The 14681-nt window shown below is 40.9% G+C and overlaps 2 protein-coding genes and 3 non-coding genes across 5 annotated transcripts; all 5 read left to right on the top strand.

Annotated features, from left to right (window-relative positions):
* The first annotated feature begins 651 nt into the window (after positions 1-651).
* LOC118300101 (protein NipSnap homolog 2) lies at positions 652-7463 on the top strand. Its single transcript, XM_035624180.2, has 10 exons — positions 652-828; positions 2300-2427; positions 2592-2637; positions 2751-2845; positions 3974-4044; positions 4713-4853; positions 4971-5002; positions 5551-5645; positions 5961-6044; positions 6309-7463. The coding sequence occupies exons 1-10, from the start codon at positions 737-739 to the stop codon at positions 6371-6373; spliced, it is 849 nt and encodes a 282-aa protein (XP_035480073.1). The 5' UTR covers positions 652-736; the 3' UTR covers positions 6374-7463.
* Positions 7464-8530: 1067 nt separating this feature from the next.
* On the top strand, positions 8531-14555 carry cct6a (chaperonin containing TCP1, subunit 6A (zeta 1)). Its single transcript, XM_035624179.2, has 13 exons — positions 8531-8774; positions 9408-9471; positions 9740-9874; positions 10029-10202; positions 11149-11252; positions 11364-11634; positions 12017-12099; positions 12700-12796; positions 12877-13024; positions 13422-13555; positions 13706-13808; positions 13995-14067; positions 14177-14555. The coding sequence occupies exons 1-13, from the start codon at positions 8638-8640 to the stop codon at positions 14247-14249; spliced, it is 1596 nt and encodes a 531-aa protein (XP_035480072.1). The 5' UTR covers positions 8531-8637; the 3' UTR covers positions 14250-14555.
* LOC118301661 lies at positions 10687-10822 on the top strand. Its single transcript, XR_004790351.1, has one exon. It is a non-coding gene; the product is annotated as a small nucleolar RNA SNORA22 (small nucleolar RNA).
* Positions 11772-11908, top strand: LOC118301659. The gene has a single exon (XR_004790349.2). It is a non-coding gene; the product is annotated as a small nucleolar RNA SNORA22 (small nucleolar RNA).
* LOC118301662 lies at positions 13182-13316 on the top strand. The gene has a single exon (XR_004790352.1). It is a non-coding gene; the product is annotated as a small nucleolar RNA SNORA22 (small nucleolar RNA).
* Positions 14556-14681: the final 126 nt, after the last annotated feature.

Genomic DNA, 14681 nt, shown 5'->3' with positions numbered 1-14681 from the left:
TATGCATGGTGTCAATTTCTGCTCTCTGACTGAAGATCAGTTTGTGAACATCACAGTCATAGGTTCTAGATTTTTAAAAAATCAATATCAGTCATTCTATTATGGATATGTATTCAGAAAGTTACCAACACTACTTTGCCAGGACTTTTGTTTGTACATTCATTGAAATGTGTGAGTGTATGAAAAGTATTAGTGTTGGTAGTGTTTGAAAAAAGAGAAGATAAGATAAACCTTTATTCGTCCCACAATGGGGAAATTTGGTCATTACAGCAGCACAGTGGACAGAATATAGCAGAAATAGAACATTTTAAAAGCAATATGTATGTACAAAATATAAAAATATAAATACACTATCCAGAGCAAAAAAGTTATATTTACTATAATATAATAGACGTTATAAGCACAGATATGTTAAATCAGGTTTATTGTTCAAAGGCTGAAAAAGTCAAATAATCAAGACAGATGCACATGAATCATAATCACAGTTGTTATTGCACAACAACCTCCTTTGATTTTTAACCACTCGGTGAACATCATCATTAAAAGACCCCCCCCCCCCTCGCAGCGTTAACGGATTCCGGCACGTACACTTAACACGGGGGGGGGGGGGGGGGGGGGCGTTCCGGTAAGTAACGTCACCCCCTCCGGGAACAGCCTGGTCCGCGGCTGCAGCCCGAGTCAAACCCGTCGCTACTCGCTGTTGTCAACAGTGTCCGGGGGGGGGAAGAAAGAAAAGATGGCGACCCGAGTCCTTCAGAGAGTCGGCAGCGGCCTGAGGCAGACGAGGAACGGGCTCCAGGCGCACGGACCGGTCACGGTGGTCGCGAGGTCAGAGTTCCACGGGTGTCAATGATCAGTGCTCGATGATGAGGTTTATAGTTTCCGTAGAGTTGACGCCAATGACGTCCGGCATGCTAGGTGGCTAAGCTAACGCTAACGCTAACCTGCGGACGTCGTCTACGTCCAAATGCGCGTGTAACGTCGTTAGCTGGGGTTAGCTAACGACGTTAGCCCCCCCTTAGCCCCGAACTTGCTAACTTTCAGCTAATGCTAATTATTACCCCTCGCGAATTAGGTGTGTGTACTACTTCATTTTCTTTAAAAAGGCAACTGGACCTATAGTCGACGTGCTCGGAGACGTGCATACAAAAATCACGTCACGAGTTCCTGTCAGTGTCAAACTGAATTTGACGTCAAGGTCAAAATGCAGCGAGTCGCTGCTGTGGAAGTATCTGATTAGATCAGTCACAGAAAACTGAATATGAGTGACAGTGTCTTGCTGCAGCAGGTGTGTCCTCGTGTAAACATGTCAACAACAGATATGCTGCGATGGATCAACAACAAAGCTGACGTGTGACAGCTTCTGATGCAGTGTGTGTGTGTGTAGTGATAGTTATATAGTCTTTTATATAGTCTTTTCGCCAGCTGGCAAACTGTCAAATCGCTGCTGTTTAAGTGTAACCTCAGGTCATGCACATTGTACAGAGCTTCTAGATCCTCAGCTTATAGTCTGTCTGAGCTGCACTTCCTGTGCAATGAATGAGTTGGAGAGTGGACATTAATATACAATGCCACCCTGTATAGTTTCCACTGATCACAGTTTTGTTGAGGACAAGACAAGGCTATTTTAGTTTACACATTTTATCTCGTGCAAACTGTCACATGACATATACTGGATTATTATAAAACATTTTTTTACATAATATGATTAGGGAACGTTTAAAAAAAACCTATCTGTTTTATGACATGAACACATATCATAACTGAGCATTTTTTGATCAAGACTCCTTAAATATGGCTGTTGATGCCAACATGTCAGCTGAACAAGCAAAACATTTATCACTTGAAAAGAAAAAAAAGAATCTGTTGTGCTCCCCTAGTGGACAGAGTACGGTATTAATCTACATACTGACTTCGTTACTTACAAGCTAATATATATATATATATATATATATATATATATATATATATATATATATATATATATATAAACCAATATGGATAAATCTGCCGGGAGCAAATATTTTTTGATGTATCAGCCTGGCCGATTAATGGGTGGAAAAACTAACAATGTCACATTAACAAAAGAAGAAGGAATACAAGATCAAAACTCGCACATAGTAACTGATCATATGCCTTTAGATATGACATCATTAGGTGGTTTGTTCCACAGAATTGTGTGTAAAAGGAAGCATAAGTAGAATTTAAAGACTTTTCTGTTGTTCGTCTCTTATTTCTTCATTGCGTCAAAATGAAATTGCCGGCTGCCTCCAACTTTTGTGTTTTGCGTTCCCCACAGGAGCATCGCAGGTTCACGTGAGGACAGCTGGTTCAAGTCCCTGTTTGTCAGAAAGGTTGACCCAAGAAAAGACGCTCACTCTCATGTGCTCGCCAAGAAAGAAGACAGCAATCTGTATAAAATACAATGTATGTATTGTAGAGACATGTCAGTGCGCTGAACAGGATTACTGTGACAGGGTTTTTCATGTTTTAAAATGGATTTAAATGTGTTAAACATTCCCCCCTAAATTAATCTCATGAAGTATTTTAGATGGTGTGTTATGAACTCAGTTTTTGTTGCTTCCATGCAGTTCACAATGTCAAGCCTGAATGCCTTGATGATTACAATGAACTTTGGTAAGAAGTCCCTGTTCCTTATTTACATCATTCAGTTGTCTAGTCAAGGTCTCTGGCTTTGTAAACTTTGGCGATGTTTTTCACTTTTACACACTTGTTGTGTGTATCCTCAGTGAGGACGTCTTGCCTTCTATCCACGCTAACCCTGACTACCCCTGTGAGCTCGTGGGCACCTGGAACACATGGTACGGAGAGCAGGATCAGGCAGGTAAGAGCTCACAGCGAGGTCCATGTCTGAACGTCACATTAATCGCACTCCTAAATACTTGCAATGGTAAATCCCGAGCAGTCTAAACGAAACACTGACTTCCTTTTCAAAAGATACCTAACAGGACCAGGTAATTAATCAATCAACAGAAATTAATTGACAACAAGAAAAAAAAAATCCTCTCAAATGTTAAGATTTTCATTTTATGCATAATTAAAACTGAATAATTTTTTTAAAATAACACTTTTTTTTAAATAACACTTTTTTCTTTGAAGTGTTGGTTTAACAAAATTAGCAATTTTTCTGTGTTCATCCTCGAGCTCAGGGAACTTGTGATTAACATTATCTCCTACATTTTATAAACTAAAAATAGATTTGTTTCTTAAATAACTCGGTTTAACTGATAATGCAAAAAAAATTGTAAGTTGTATTAAAACTTCAAAACCGTAATGTATTGAGTCAGAAAAAAGTCAGCGTGATAAAATCTATTTTTCTTTCCTCATTCAAAGACATTCAAATGTTACTTAGTCTGTTTTCAGACATGAACTCTGGAAAATGTTTGGAAAAAATGGGTGCGGACATTATCTGGAGTTTGCTGTTCACATATGAGGACCATATTTCAAAAAACACAGTGTCCTTACTGTATGAAACTTGCAACTTTTTTCTGTAACAATTTACAGTTTTTCATCATCGATTTCTTCATTCAGGTGTTGATTTTTCAACTCAATCACTGGGTTCAGTAGATTATTACTTTATATAGTGGCAGGGGTTTTAATTCTGACCAGGTTTAGCTGATCTAACACAACAGGAAAAACTTTTTCCATTATCTCATTTTAATTTTTTATTAAATTACTTCATGTGAATACATTACAGGAGCCAGTTATTTTTGTCCTCCTTTTTACCTGCAGCATCTTTCAGTGAGAATCTAATTCTAACAAGATGAAATTGTTGTGGTAAAATGATGAGGAAATCCATGGTTGAATCTCATCGTGCTAGCCCCCCCCCCCCCACAGGCAGCCGCCGAGAGACATAAATAAACAAAAGCTGTCAACATAAAAGAATTACAGACACGCCGAGATATATCTGAGAGCTGCATTACGTTTGGCTCTTCTGCTCCTTCTATTCTAGTTCACCTGTGGAGATATCGGGGAGGATACCCGGCTCTCACCGAAGTCATGAACAAACTCAGGCAGAATAAGGTAACGGGTGCTCGGATTAGTTCAGCTGCTGATCTGCAGGCAGCCCACCCATCAAATTAGATCCTAAAGACCATTTCTCAGTTTCTGTTTTCCTGTGTTCTGGTTGGTTGTGATTTTGGTGAAATTGTTTTTGAAGCTCACTTACATAAATGCAATCATGAATGAAATTGTGTACAGAAAATAAAGTGAGGTGCAATTTTAGGACCCAATACTTCCTTACCCATATTCTATATTCAAGTTTAATCTTAAAAAGACCAAGAATTTTCTTTGATTCTCATTCTGGGGGATTTTTTGTCTCAAGTCTTCCCAAATTTTTTTCAGGGAAATAAGAACATTCACAATTTAAAAAAGGTGCAATATTTGTACACGTGTCTTGCATGTGTTGCTGTTACACATTAAAATGGGAACTGAAAATTGTGCACTTTCCGACATAAACTTAATGCAATGAACTCAGTGAACTGGGTTTTTCAAGAGCTTATGCAAAAATGTATTCATACATATTTTTTAAAAAAACATCAGATAAAATCAGAGGAGATTTTTGTGTGCTGGAGCTGGATGCTGACTTTAATCTCGATCTACAGAGTTTTGATATATTTTCACTGTTGTATTTTGGAGTTTGTGTGCAGATTTACCAGGTCACGTGTTCCTGTTGTTTGTCGTTGCTGCAGGACTTTATGGACTACAGGAGCGAGAGGGGGAAGATGTTGTTGTCACGTAGGAACCAGTTACTGCTGGAGTTCAGCTTCTGGAATGAACCTGTCCCTCGTTCAGGACCCAACATCTACGAGCTGCGATCATATCAACTCAGGGTAACTGTCTCTCACATTCACCAGCCTCCCTCACATTACACATTAATACATGTTCTTTTCTATCGCAGTAGTTAATAGCCCATTGTTTTTCATATCACTTCAATTTCCTTTTTTCAGCCTGGAACGATGATTGAGTGGGGGAATTACTGGTAACTCATAACTTTCAAAATCTTTGTCTTTTTCTTGTACATGTAGTATCAGAGTGGATTCATGTTAAAAGTTAATCTCGGAATCTCATAAGATTAAAAGCTTATTACTATGTGCACCTTTAAAAAAATCCTCACTATTTTATTGGTTTTACAGATTGTAGCAGATGAATATGAGTCAACGGTATTTTCCGACAACAGAATCTGTGCATGAATCCTGAGCATGAGTTAGATTTATCACATGTAATTTGTGAATCTCAAGCAAAACTGACCTGTTTACCCCGGGTTTTAATATGAATGTGTATCTGATTAAATCCATAATGACTGTGAAATTTGCCTGTGGACGCAATTACACCAAACATGGCGGAAGGGTTAAAATAATTCTGAGGTTGTAACATCACAATTTGATGTTTTGATTATAAAGAGATTATTGGTGGGTGTTGGTGTCATTTGAATTTAAAAATTTACTAATTCATATTATTGGTCAATTCAGTGCCACAACAAAGTTGTTGTTTTTTTAATGTGTAACACAACTCTTCGGTGCCCTGCAGGGCGCGCGCTATTGACATTCGCCAGCAGAACCACGAGGCGGTGGGAGGCTTTTTCTCACAGATAGGAAGTCTGTACACGGTTCATCACTTGTGGGGTGAGCTTCTTCTCTATGTTTAAGTTTCATGATATTTATAAAGAAAACCAGCCCACAAAAATTAAATTTTACAATATTAAGGCATCAATTTATTGCAAATAAAAACAATGTATTTATGACCACATCTTTGATGTACTTTTTTCTCCAAGTATCTGTGTGACTTTTAGGAAATACTATATAGTGCATACTTTTTATGTTATTGATCTATATCATTTTCAAAGAATAACTTATTTTCTCATAGAGAGGACCGTAGGCATGATATGTCATTTTGAGTAAAAATCATTTAAACCCCAAAACATTATTTTTCTCCTGTAGCTTACAAAGACCTTCAGTCCAGAGAAGACACCAGAAACGCAGCCTGGCAGCGTGAAGGCTGGGATGAAGTTGTTTATTACACAGGTATGTTTTACTTTGCTGCCTTTCCTTACCTCAGTGTACCTTCTCATATTACATTATTGTTACACAATATTATATAATATTCTTATGACACTGGGGTGCAGAAAAAAGGGGGAGAGAAGAGAGCACAGTTGTATAACTTATTAATCACTTTCCAGTTATGTTTTGTTGCTAAGACTCCCTAACCTGCTCCTTTGTGAGCATGGGAACATACAGCCTGACACACAGGTCTGCTGCTAAGTGTGTTGTTTCCTCGTCATCCCACAGTCCCCCTTATTCAGCACATGGAATCTCGGATAATGATTCCCATGAAGAGCTCGCCCTTGAAGTAACCACAGTTACTGGGATAACCCCTCAACAGCCTCCACATCACGGATCTGTCGAGAGCGTAACCAACCCCTCGGAGTGTGCACTGCCAGAGATGTGGGCATAACATTAACATCAACATGTTTCGGTTTTTGTTTTCTTTTTTGTTTTCTTTCTTTCTGTCTTTACTCCCCTTTTCTGTGTGGGCCTAGAATGTCTTATTTCAGATCATGCGCTTGAATTGATAATCACCAAAACTGAATCTGTTACTGAGGTTTCTGTGTTACTTATCCACTATTGCACTGTGTGTAGACAAAACATAATCTGACGCACTCCTCCGTCTCACTGCCTCCATCATATAAAGGGTCAGTTTTGAAAGGCTCATCTTATTATTATTTATTTTTTTAATATGATGAGCTAAAAAGTTTGTGTTATGAAATACCAGGAAGTAGAAAACCTATCATGGACTGGATGAGCTTTTTTAAAAGGTACAGGGGATGGTCAGTTTCACAGAGGGGAGTGTGCTTTTTACAAACCAGTGTTGTTTATTTGACAGTGAAGCTGATTGTCAGAGATGGAGGCCTGTAGTGTACAACTGATGATCACGTGCACCAGTCATTTGTTTCAAAAGGTTGACTTTGATCTAGAGCACCCCCCCCCCCCCCCCGGATTTGTCATGTCCATTTCCCCCTGTTTGTGCCTCGTCTGCTTAACTGACCATATCTACAGATTTTCTCCTACTTAAACGCCATGACGCTTCCTGACTTTCAGCTGAGAAAAGGGGGAAACGGTAATTAAAAATGATTAGAAAATGACTGGTGACTGCAGTGACTGGTTTGGCCTATCCCTATATCAGGCAATGAATTAACGCCAAGGGGGTGATTGTGTGCTGAGATTAGTTTTTCTTTTTCTTTTAATGTTCAGATTGTAGATAAGCAAGTGGGTTTATTAACCAAGCCAGTGATATGGTCAATGCTGTATCTGTAACTAAAGTGGGATAATCTGAACTACCTTACCTTGACAAACGAAATTTCTCGGTGTGGCAAAAATGAAATGCAGTGCTTCAGAAAGATTAGTTGTACATATTGAATTAAACTTCTGATGAAAAATGCAAAATGCAAGGACTCTTTTTCATTTATCCATGTATTATGTGAAACGATAGTTGAGTACATACTGAATATTTTGACTATATCTCTTAGCTTGTTCAATTTATTGAACCTGTGGTCCTGCCTTTTGAGTTCACAGCTCACCAAGTTGCCAAAAAAAAACCAAACTCAAACTAAAAATAATTATAAACAAAATTAGGTTTTTTTTATGTTTTCTGCTCAGAAATTGTGTAACACTTATTTACGGATCTATTGATAATTATATTAGGGTTGGTAGCAGCCTTACAGTTCTATTATGATGGAATAACATGAAACATAACTTATCATTATTTAGTAAAACAACAGGTCTTAAGGACAGATACATTTTTTTCTGGCTAAAAAGTAAAGACTACCGACAGTTAAAAACAGACTGCAGATTCGAGACGCTCATCTCCATATCGGTATGGTGACGTAACGGCCAATCACCGCGTCGGGTAGGGTGTGACCTGTGCTGCCTTCACGGTATGTTGGAAATCTGGAAAAAAAAAAAAACCTGAACCATCATTTGCAATTATTAAATCATAATTTGGGACCCAATGAAAGTCCCTGAAATATTCTCTCTAAAAAAAGGTTGAAGAGAAACTCCAAGTTGGTTTGACAACTGTAATCTGCAGACACGTCGCTGACCTCAGTGAACCAGTGATTTGTGCCCTGGTAGCAGGGGTTTAGTCTAATATTTAGCTCTTCCATTCGTTTTTTAGGGTATAAACCTCGGGCCCCGAAAACCTCTACAGTTTACAGTATTATCTGTATCGGAATTTCGCAGCTTGGGATAAATGAAGTAACTATCAGTCTATCTGTATTCGTAGATGGAAACTGCTCGTATGGTAAATTTAAAACAATTTTGGACAAATTATAACAGTCTGACTAAATTTATCCCCAATAAAAAGAAGACTGACAATTCACGATAAATGTTGTGTTAGTGTAAATTAGGATTATTAGCTTTGTTCACAAAAACTACAACAAATAAAAAATAACCCGAATGTCCGAGCCCAGACTTGTTACGTAAAGGCAGCACGAGAACACATGTTGGATGCTTCTGGAAGCTCACTTCCCTTTCGAGAGCGACCGGGCCCGAGAAGTACGAAGCTCCCGACCGGCGGAACAGTTTTTTACCGTTACCTCGCTGGCCGCGCTGCATCGCCATGTCTGCCGTGAAAGCTCTGAACCCTAAAGCGGAGGTGGCCCGGGCCCAGGCCGCCCTGGCGGTTAACATCAGTGCCGCCCGCGGGCTGCAGGACGTGCTGAAGAGTAACCTGGGACCGAAGGGAACCATGAAAATGTGAGTGCCGCCGGAGCCCTTTGTGCGGCACGCGTGCCGTGCTAACGCGCTAGCGGCTAACGTTAGCATCAACTCACCGGTCGCGTCGTAGTCGTCCAGTCGCCGCCCGGTTCCGCATTTATTTGAACATATATTTGAACACCCTCGCTCTCCCCGTGCGCGCCACTTTGTCTCCCCACGCCACAGACTACTCACCCACAAGTTGGAAGCCAGCCGAGGCCTCCAGTCGCTAAGCGGTTTTCGGATTTTCCCGGTGCACGCTGCCCTGCCCAGTCATCGTCACGAGCAGCGTTAGCATGATAGCATCAGCGTGCTAGCTAAAGATGCTAAGGCTAAAATCGAGAGAATTAATATCGGTTCGGACCCGGCTGGTTTTGAATAGTGGTGTGAATTAACGAGCTGATTGTCGACGTCATTACTAGTTAATGTTAGTTAGTGTTTAGTTACTGAATTACATCTACTAACAGACACGTTGTCAGTTGCTCTGTCAGTCATCACAGTACATTGTCGTTTATGATGAAGAAACGACTGACTGACAACTGTTACCTTCTGCTGATCAAACCGTTAGCTCTTGTTAGCCGGCTGCAGCCCTCGCTGTGCCCGGTAAACCCCTAACCCTGTCCCCCACCGCAGGCTGGTGTCTGGTGCAGGAGACATAAAGCTGACCAAAGATGGCAACGTCTTGTTACACGAGATGGTAAGGAAGTGGCGAGCTGTGAAATCATGTCCATGTTGTAGATCTCTCCTTCATTGTTGATCAGCGACCACACCCCTAGTGTGTGTGTGTGTGTGTATAAATAACAATGACAGTCCCACATCAATATGATCAATAATAATCCCATGTTATATGATTAACTGAGAGTTTAAACTGATATTGAACAACTGCGAGTCAATCCTAGGTGATGGGTGAGGAAGTTTTTACGTGACCGCCTTGATGTGACACGTGTTTTCTCTCTTCCCTTCAGCAAATTCAGCACCCGACAGCATCACTGATTGCCAAGGTTGCCACGGCACAGGACGACATTACAGGAGATGGAACAACGTCCAATGTGCTCATCATCGGGGAACTGCTGAAGCAGGCCGACCTCTACGTGTCAGAGGTAAAAAAAACAAACTGTCTGGTTATCCACCCAGAATGGAAAGCGGTATTGTTTACCAGAAGGCATTTTTTAGTAACGTTATAAATGGGGTTTTTTTGTTACTTGCAAATATCGTCAGAATCCACGTCTGAATATTCAGTATTTCCTGTTGCAGGGTCTTCACCCCAGAATCGTTGCCGAGGGCTTTGAGGCCGCTAAAGAGAAAGCTCTGGCCTTTCTGGAAGAAGTGAAGGTGACTCGGGAAATGGACAGAGAGACCCTCATCAACGTCGCACGGACCTCTCTCAGGACGAAAGTCCACGCTGAGCTGGCCGATCTGCTCACGGAGGTGAGACGCGGGGGAAATGGGGCGCTGGACATGCGAGAGCGGAGTGTCAGCGGTTTGACCTACGGCATCAAACAATGATCATTATTCTTGTCATAAGGCCACCGTGTTCAAATATCAAGCAGCTCATTGTCTCTGTAAGGGCTGCAACTAATGATTATTTTCATAATCGTGTAATCTGATTAATTGATTAGTTGTTAGGTGAAAAATTGTTGATCGTGTTTCCTAAACCCCAAGTTGATGTGTTGTTTTGTCCACACAAAAAATGTTTAGTTTACTGTCATAGAGGAGCGAAGAAACCAGAAAATGTTCACATTAAAAAACTGATATCATAGAATTTAGACTTTTTCCCAATTAAAAACTACCATAACCGATTAATCGATTATCAAAATAGTTAATTTAGTAGTCGATTAGAAATTAATCACAAAATTATCACAGGAAGTAGTCATTAGCTCAATATTAGTGTGAAAGATGCAGTTGGTCTCATTTGCACAGCGAACACCCAGGGACGCTACCATGGTTCTCCCTGGTCTCATGTCTGTGCTACAGCGACTCTGGTCTTTTTCCTCTGCATTAGGAGAGTTTCAGTCTCCCCTACATGTATTCAGATGATCAGAACAAACTCCCCAAAGTTTAAGTAAACACATGTTCATTTTGTTTTAACCACACTGTTATTGCCTTATTAAGTTGAAAACTACTTGAACCGATTAATCGATTATCAACATAGTTGGCCATTCATTTAGTAGTCTATTACCAATCGATTCACTGTTACAGCTCTAGTCTCTGGGAATGTTAAGTCCTTGGTAAATGATCAGCAATTCATTACTGAAATTGATAACATCCATAAAACGACTAGTAACTAGAACGTACTGCGTTGAGCTAAAGACTACTTCCTGTAATCATTTTGTGAATGTATGGGTGAGGTGCTGATTAATGTTTCTGTCTGCAGGCTGTTGTCGATGCTGTGCTGGCTATTGCTAAACCCAATGAACCCATTGACCTGTACATGGTGGAAATCATGGAGATGAAGCATAAGACCGACTGCGACACACAGTGAGTTTAAAGTCAGACTCGGAGCGAGAGGCAACATATCCCTTTACTGATGGCGCTGTGTCGTACAGACTCCCCAGACATCTAAGCATTCTTTTTTTCCTTTTTCCTCAGACTGATCAGAGGTTTGGTGTTGGACCACGGTGCCCGACACCCAGACATGAAGAAGAGGGTGGAGGATGCCTATGTTCTGACTTGCAACGTCTCTTTGGAGTACGAGAAGACAGAAGTCAACTCAGGCTTCTTCTACAAGAGCGCCGGCGAGAGGGAGAAGCTTGTGGCTGCAGAGAGGAAGTTCATTGAGGACCGTGTGCAGAAGATCATTGCCCTTAAGAACAGCGTCTGTCCCAATGAGGAGAAGGGTTTCGTCGTCATTAACCAGAAGGTGGGCTTGAAGGATGCACAAAAAATGTCACAAATTTCTTGTGGCTAATGTGTTAGAAAAGCCTCAATCCATTGGAATCAAAAATTGATTTTAGCCCAAATGTGGTTGGCCAACTCACAAGAAAAATGTAATCTTCAGTGCACAGTGAACACCCAAGGATGCCAATGTGGCTCTCCCTGGACTTTTGTATCTGTGCTACAGTAAATCTGATCTGTACCTCTGCATTAAGAGAGCCCAGTCCTCCCTTACATGTATTCAGCGGATCAGAACAAACTCTGCTTCACCGATGCTGACACAAGCACTCACTGAATTGTTTCTTGCACTGATCCTTTGGAGTCAAAGTTTGATCTCTTCTTTGATGTTTTTTCTCTGTCTTATGTAGGGTATTGACCCATTCTCCCTGGATGCCCTGGCCAAGGAAGGCATTGTAGCTCTGCGCAGGGCAAAGAGGAGGAACATGGAGAGGTAATAAAAAAATTGATTTTCTCTACAAAGCTGGAATGTCAAATAAAAATGTATTAATTGATAAATTAAGCCACCAGGGGGCACCCTTCAGCTTGTCAGGCCAACAAAACAAGGCCTCTACTCTGATCTGTTTAGCTCAAGCTAATAACGTTGGCACGTTGTGTTCAAACTGAGAAATGGAAGCTTTTTACGTGACTGACTAATAAAGAAGCTCACTGCCAAACAATTGTACATTGTTTTTCACATGGTTAATTTATGAGATGTGACATCTCTTCATTTCTACGCCCATGTATCAACTCTTTCTCTATGTGCAAAAAAAGTGTAAACCATATGTACTGTGTAGGTTTGTCAATCCAAAAATGTATTCTCGTAGAGTGTTAAAAAAACAAAAAAACATTGAGAAAAATCAGATTTGAAAGAGGCAGAAATGCAGCATCTTCGTTAGACCTCGGCTTCAAACGCTGTCAGGACCTGGACATGCAACAGTTACTTTCCAGAGCTGCGTTAGTTTTCGAGGCAGCGTTCCCAGTAGCACGATGTTTTCCCATTTACATCAAAGAACAAGTGAACTGTAGATGTAATGTACTGTTGTCTCGACAGGCTTTCCCTCGCCTGCGGTGGCATTGCCATGAATTCGGTCGATGACCTCACTCCTGAGTGCTTGGGATATGCTGGGCTGGTTTATGAACACACACTGGTGAGTATTTATCCGGGTGCACTTTACATGTTTTAAGATGTCGTGGCCAGGCTGTTAATTGTCCTGAATCTCGTTTGCAGGGCGAGGAGAAGTTCACATTCGTAGAGAAGTGTGGGAACCCTCGCTCAGTGACCCTGCTGGTAAAGGGACCCAACAAACACACCCTGGTGCAGATCAAAGATGCTGTCAGAGATGGTCTGCGGGCCGTTAAGAACGCCATAGAAGATGGTAAAAACATTTAAAAATGGTTTCAAAGTCCAGTTTTCTTTTGCTTTTTAATATTGAGTTTGCGGTAATGTAAGTCATGAATTCAGGATTGGTGATTACTTGCTAGTGATATATTAGTGTGAATTTTTTTTCTTTGGTAAGATGCAGTTGGTCTCATATGCACAGCGAACACCCAGGGACGCTACCATGGCTCTCTCTGGTCTAATGCTGTGCCAAAGCGACTCTGGTCTTTTTCCTCTGCATTAGGAGAGTTTCAGTCTCCCCTACATGTATTCAGATGATCAGAACAAACTCCCCAAAGTTTATATTAACCACGGGTTCGTTTTGTTTTAACCACACTGTTATTTCCTTATTAAGATTTATTCTGAATATCCTCTTTTCCCCTTCCTCTCTTCAGGCAGTGTCGTGTCCGGCGGAGGTGCGATCGAAGTGGCTCTGGCAGACGCTCTGGTAAAACACAAGCCCAATGTGAAAGGCAGAGCTCAGCTTGGAGTCCAAGCATTTGCAGATGCTCTCCTCATCATCCCCAAGGTGATTCTAGAACTTTTGTTTCTGTCTTACTTCTGATCATCGCTGGCCCCCATCATTAGATAGGAAAAAATTTGCAAAACAGGATTTGTTATGTATGTATTCCTACCATTTAGACCTCTGTTGATTTCAGTTATGAATCTTCCTTTGTAGGTTTTGGCCCAGAATTCCGGCTACGACCCACAGGAGACTCTGCTGAAGCTGCAGACAGAGTACAAAGAGTCTGGTCAGCTCGTCGGAGTGGACCTCAGCACAGGTCAGAACCACTGCACACCGTCAATAGAACTTATGTTTCTAATGATCATTTACTGTATTACTCCAAAACTGCTAATTTATATTTTCAGTCTGAGTCCTGGTTTTCTTTTATGCAATTTAGTTATTTTGTTTTGCAATGATTCTATTCTATCACAACCTTGTTTACTTACCTCCTGTTGTTTTTCAGGGGAGCCCATGGTGGCAGGAGAAGCAGGTGTATGGGACAATTACAGTGTCAAGAAACAGCTTCTCCATTCATGGTGAGATCACACATCTAAACTTCACAGGACCCAGTAGAAAAATTGTAGATTTTTTTTTCTTATGCATTTTAACTGCTCATCAATAGACGACTCTGCTTTTCCTTTACAGCACGGTGATTGCCAGCAACATTTTGTTGGTAGATGAGATCATGCGAGCTGGAATGTCTTCTCTCAAAGGTTAAAGTCAAGTGAAGAAGCTGCCGCTGTTTATCATTCTCATAGGGATAGTTGTTTACCTGACGGTTGACTCGACATGTCCCCGCTCTTGGCACTCTGAAGCACCCCAGTCTGATGCACCGCCTGCCTGTAAACACCACGGCAACCATCAGTATCCGTCAGAAACCATTGTTCTGCTAGTCGTGGATTTACTTCATGGATTTTGTTAACGCCTCCCTCTGATTGGTTTATTTATGAGATTTTGTTAAAAGCACTGACATCTCCCACTCAGTTTTGTTTCTACCCATTAAAAGTTTTTCTGGCTCTTGAAAGACTTGTTGAGTTGTTTTTTTTCCCTGTGAAGAGTTAAAGAATACATTTTTAAAAACCGAATTTTCTGCTTGGAAGAATGCATCAGTGTTATGAATCAAATCTACACTCACCTATACAAACAGTAA

Source organism: Scophthalmus maximus, chromosome 2, assembly GCF_022379125.1.
Source record: "Scophthalmus maximus strain ysfricsl-2021 chromosome 2, ASM2237912v1, whole genome shotgun sequence".
NCBI lineage: Eukaryota > Metazoa > Chordata > Actinopteri > Pleuronectiformes > Scophthalmidae > Scophthalmus > Scophthalmus maximus.
This window is presented reverse-complemented; position numbering and strand designations above follow the sequence as displayed.

Excerpts from the sequence above, each read along its gene's own strand:
- LOC118300101 (XM_035624180.2), top strand. The coding sequence starts at position 737 with ATGGCGACCCGAGTCCTTCAGAGAGTCGGCAGCGGCCTGAGGCAGACG. Across the intron at positions 4,045-4,712 it reads ACAAACTCAGGCAGAATAAG|GACTTTATGGACTACAGGAG; the intron begins GTAACGGGTGCT and ends TCGTTGCTGCAG. Across the intron at positions 4,854-4,970 it reads TGCGATCATATCAACTCAGG|CCTGGAACGATGATTGAGTG; the intron begins GTAACTGTCTCT and ends TCCTTTTTTCAG.
- cct6a (XM_035624179.2), top strand. The coding sequence starts at position 8,638 with ATGTCTGCCGTGAAAGCTCTGAACCCTAAAGCGGAGGTGGCCCGGGCC. Across the intron at positions 8,775-9,407 it reads CCGAAGGGAACCATGAAAAT|GCTGGTGTCTGGTGCAGGAG; the intron begins GTGAGTGCCGCC and ends CCCCCACCGCAG. Across the intron at positions 12,100-12,699 it reads AAGAGGAGGAACATGGAGAG|GCTTTCCCTCGCCTGCGGTG; the intron begins GTAATAAAAAAA and ends TTGTCTCGACAG.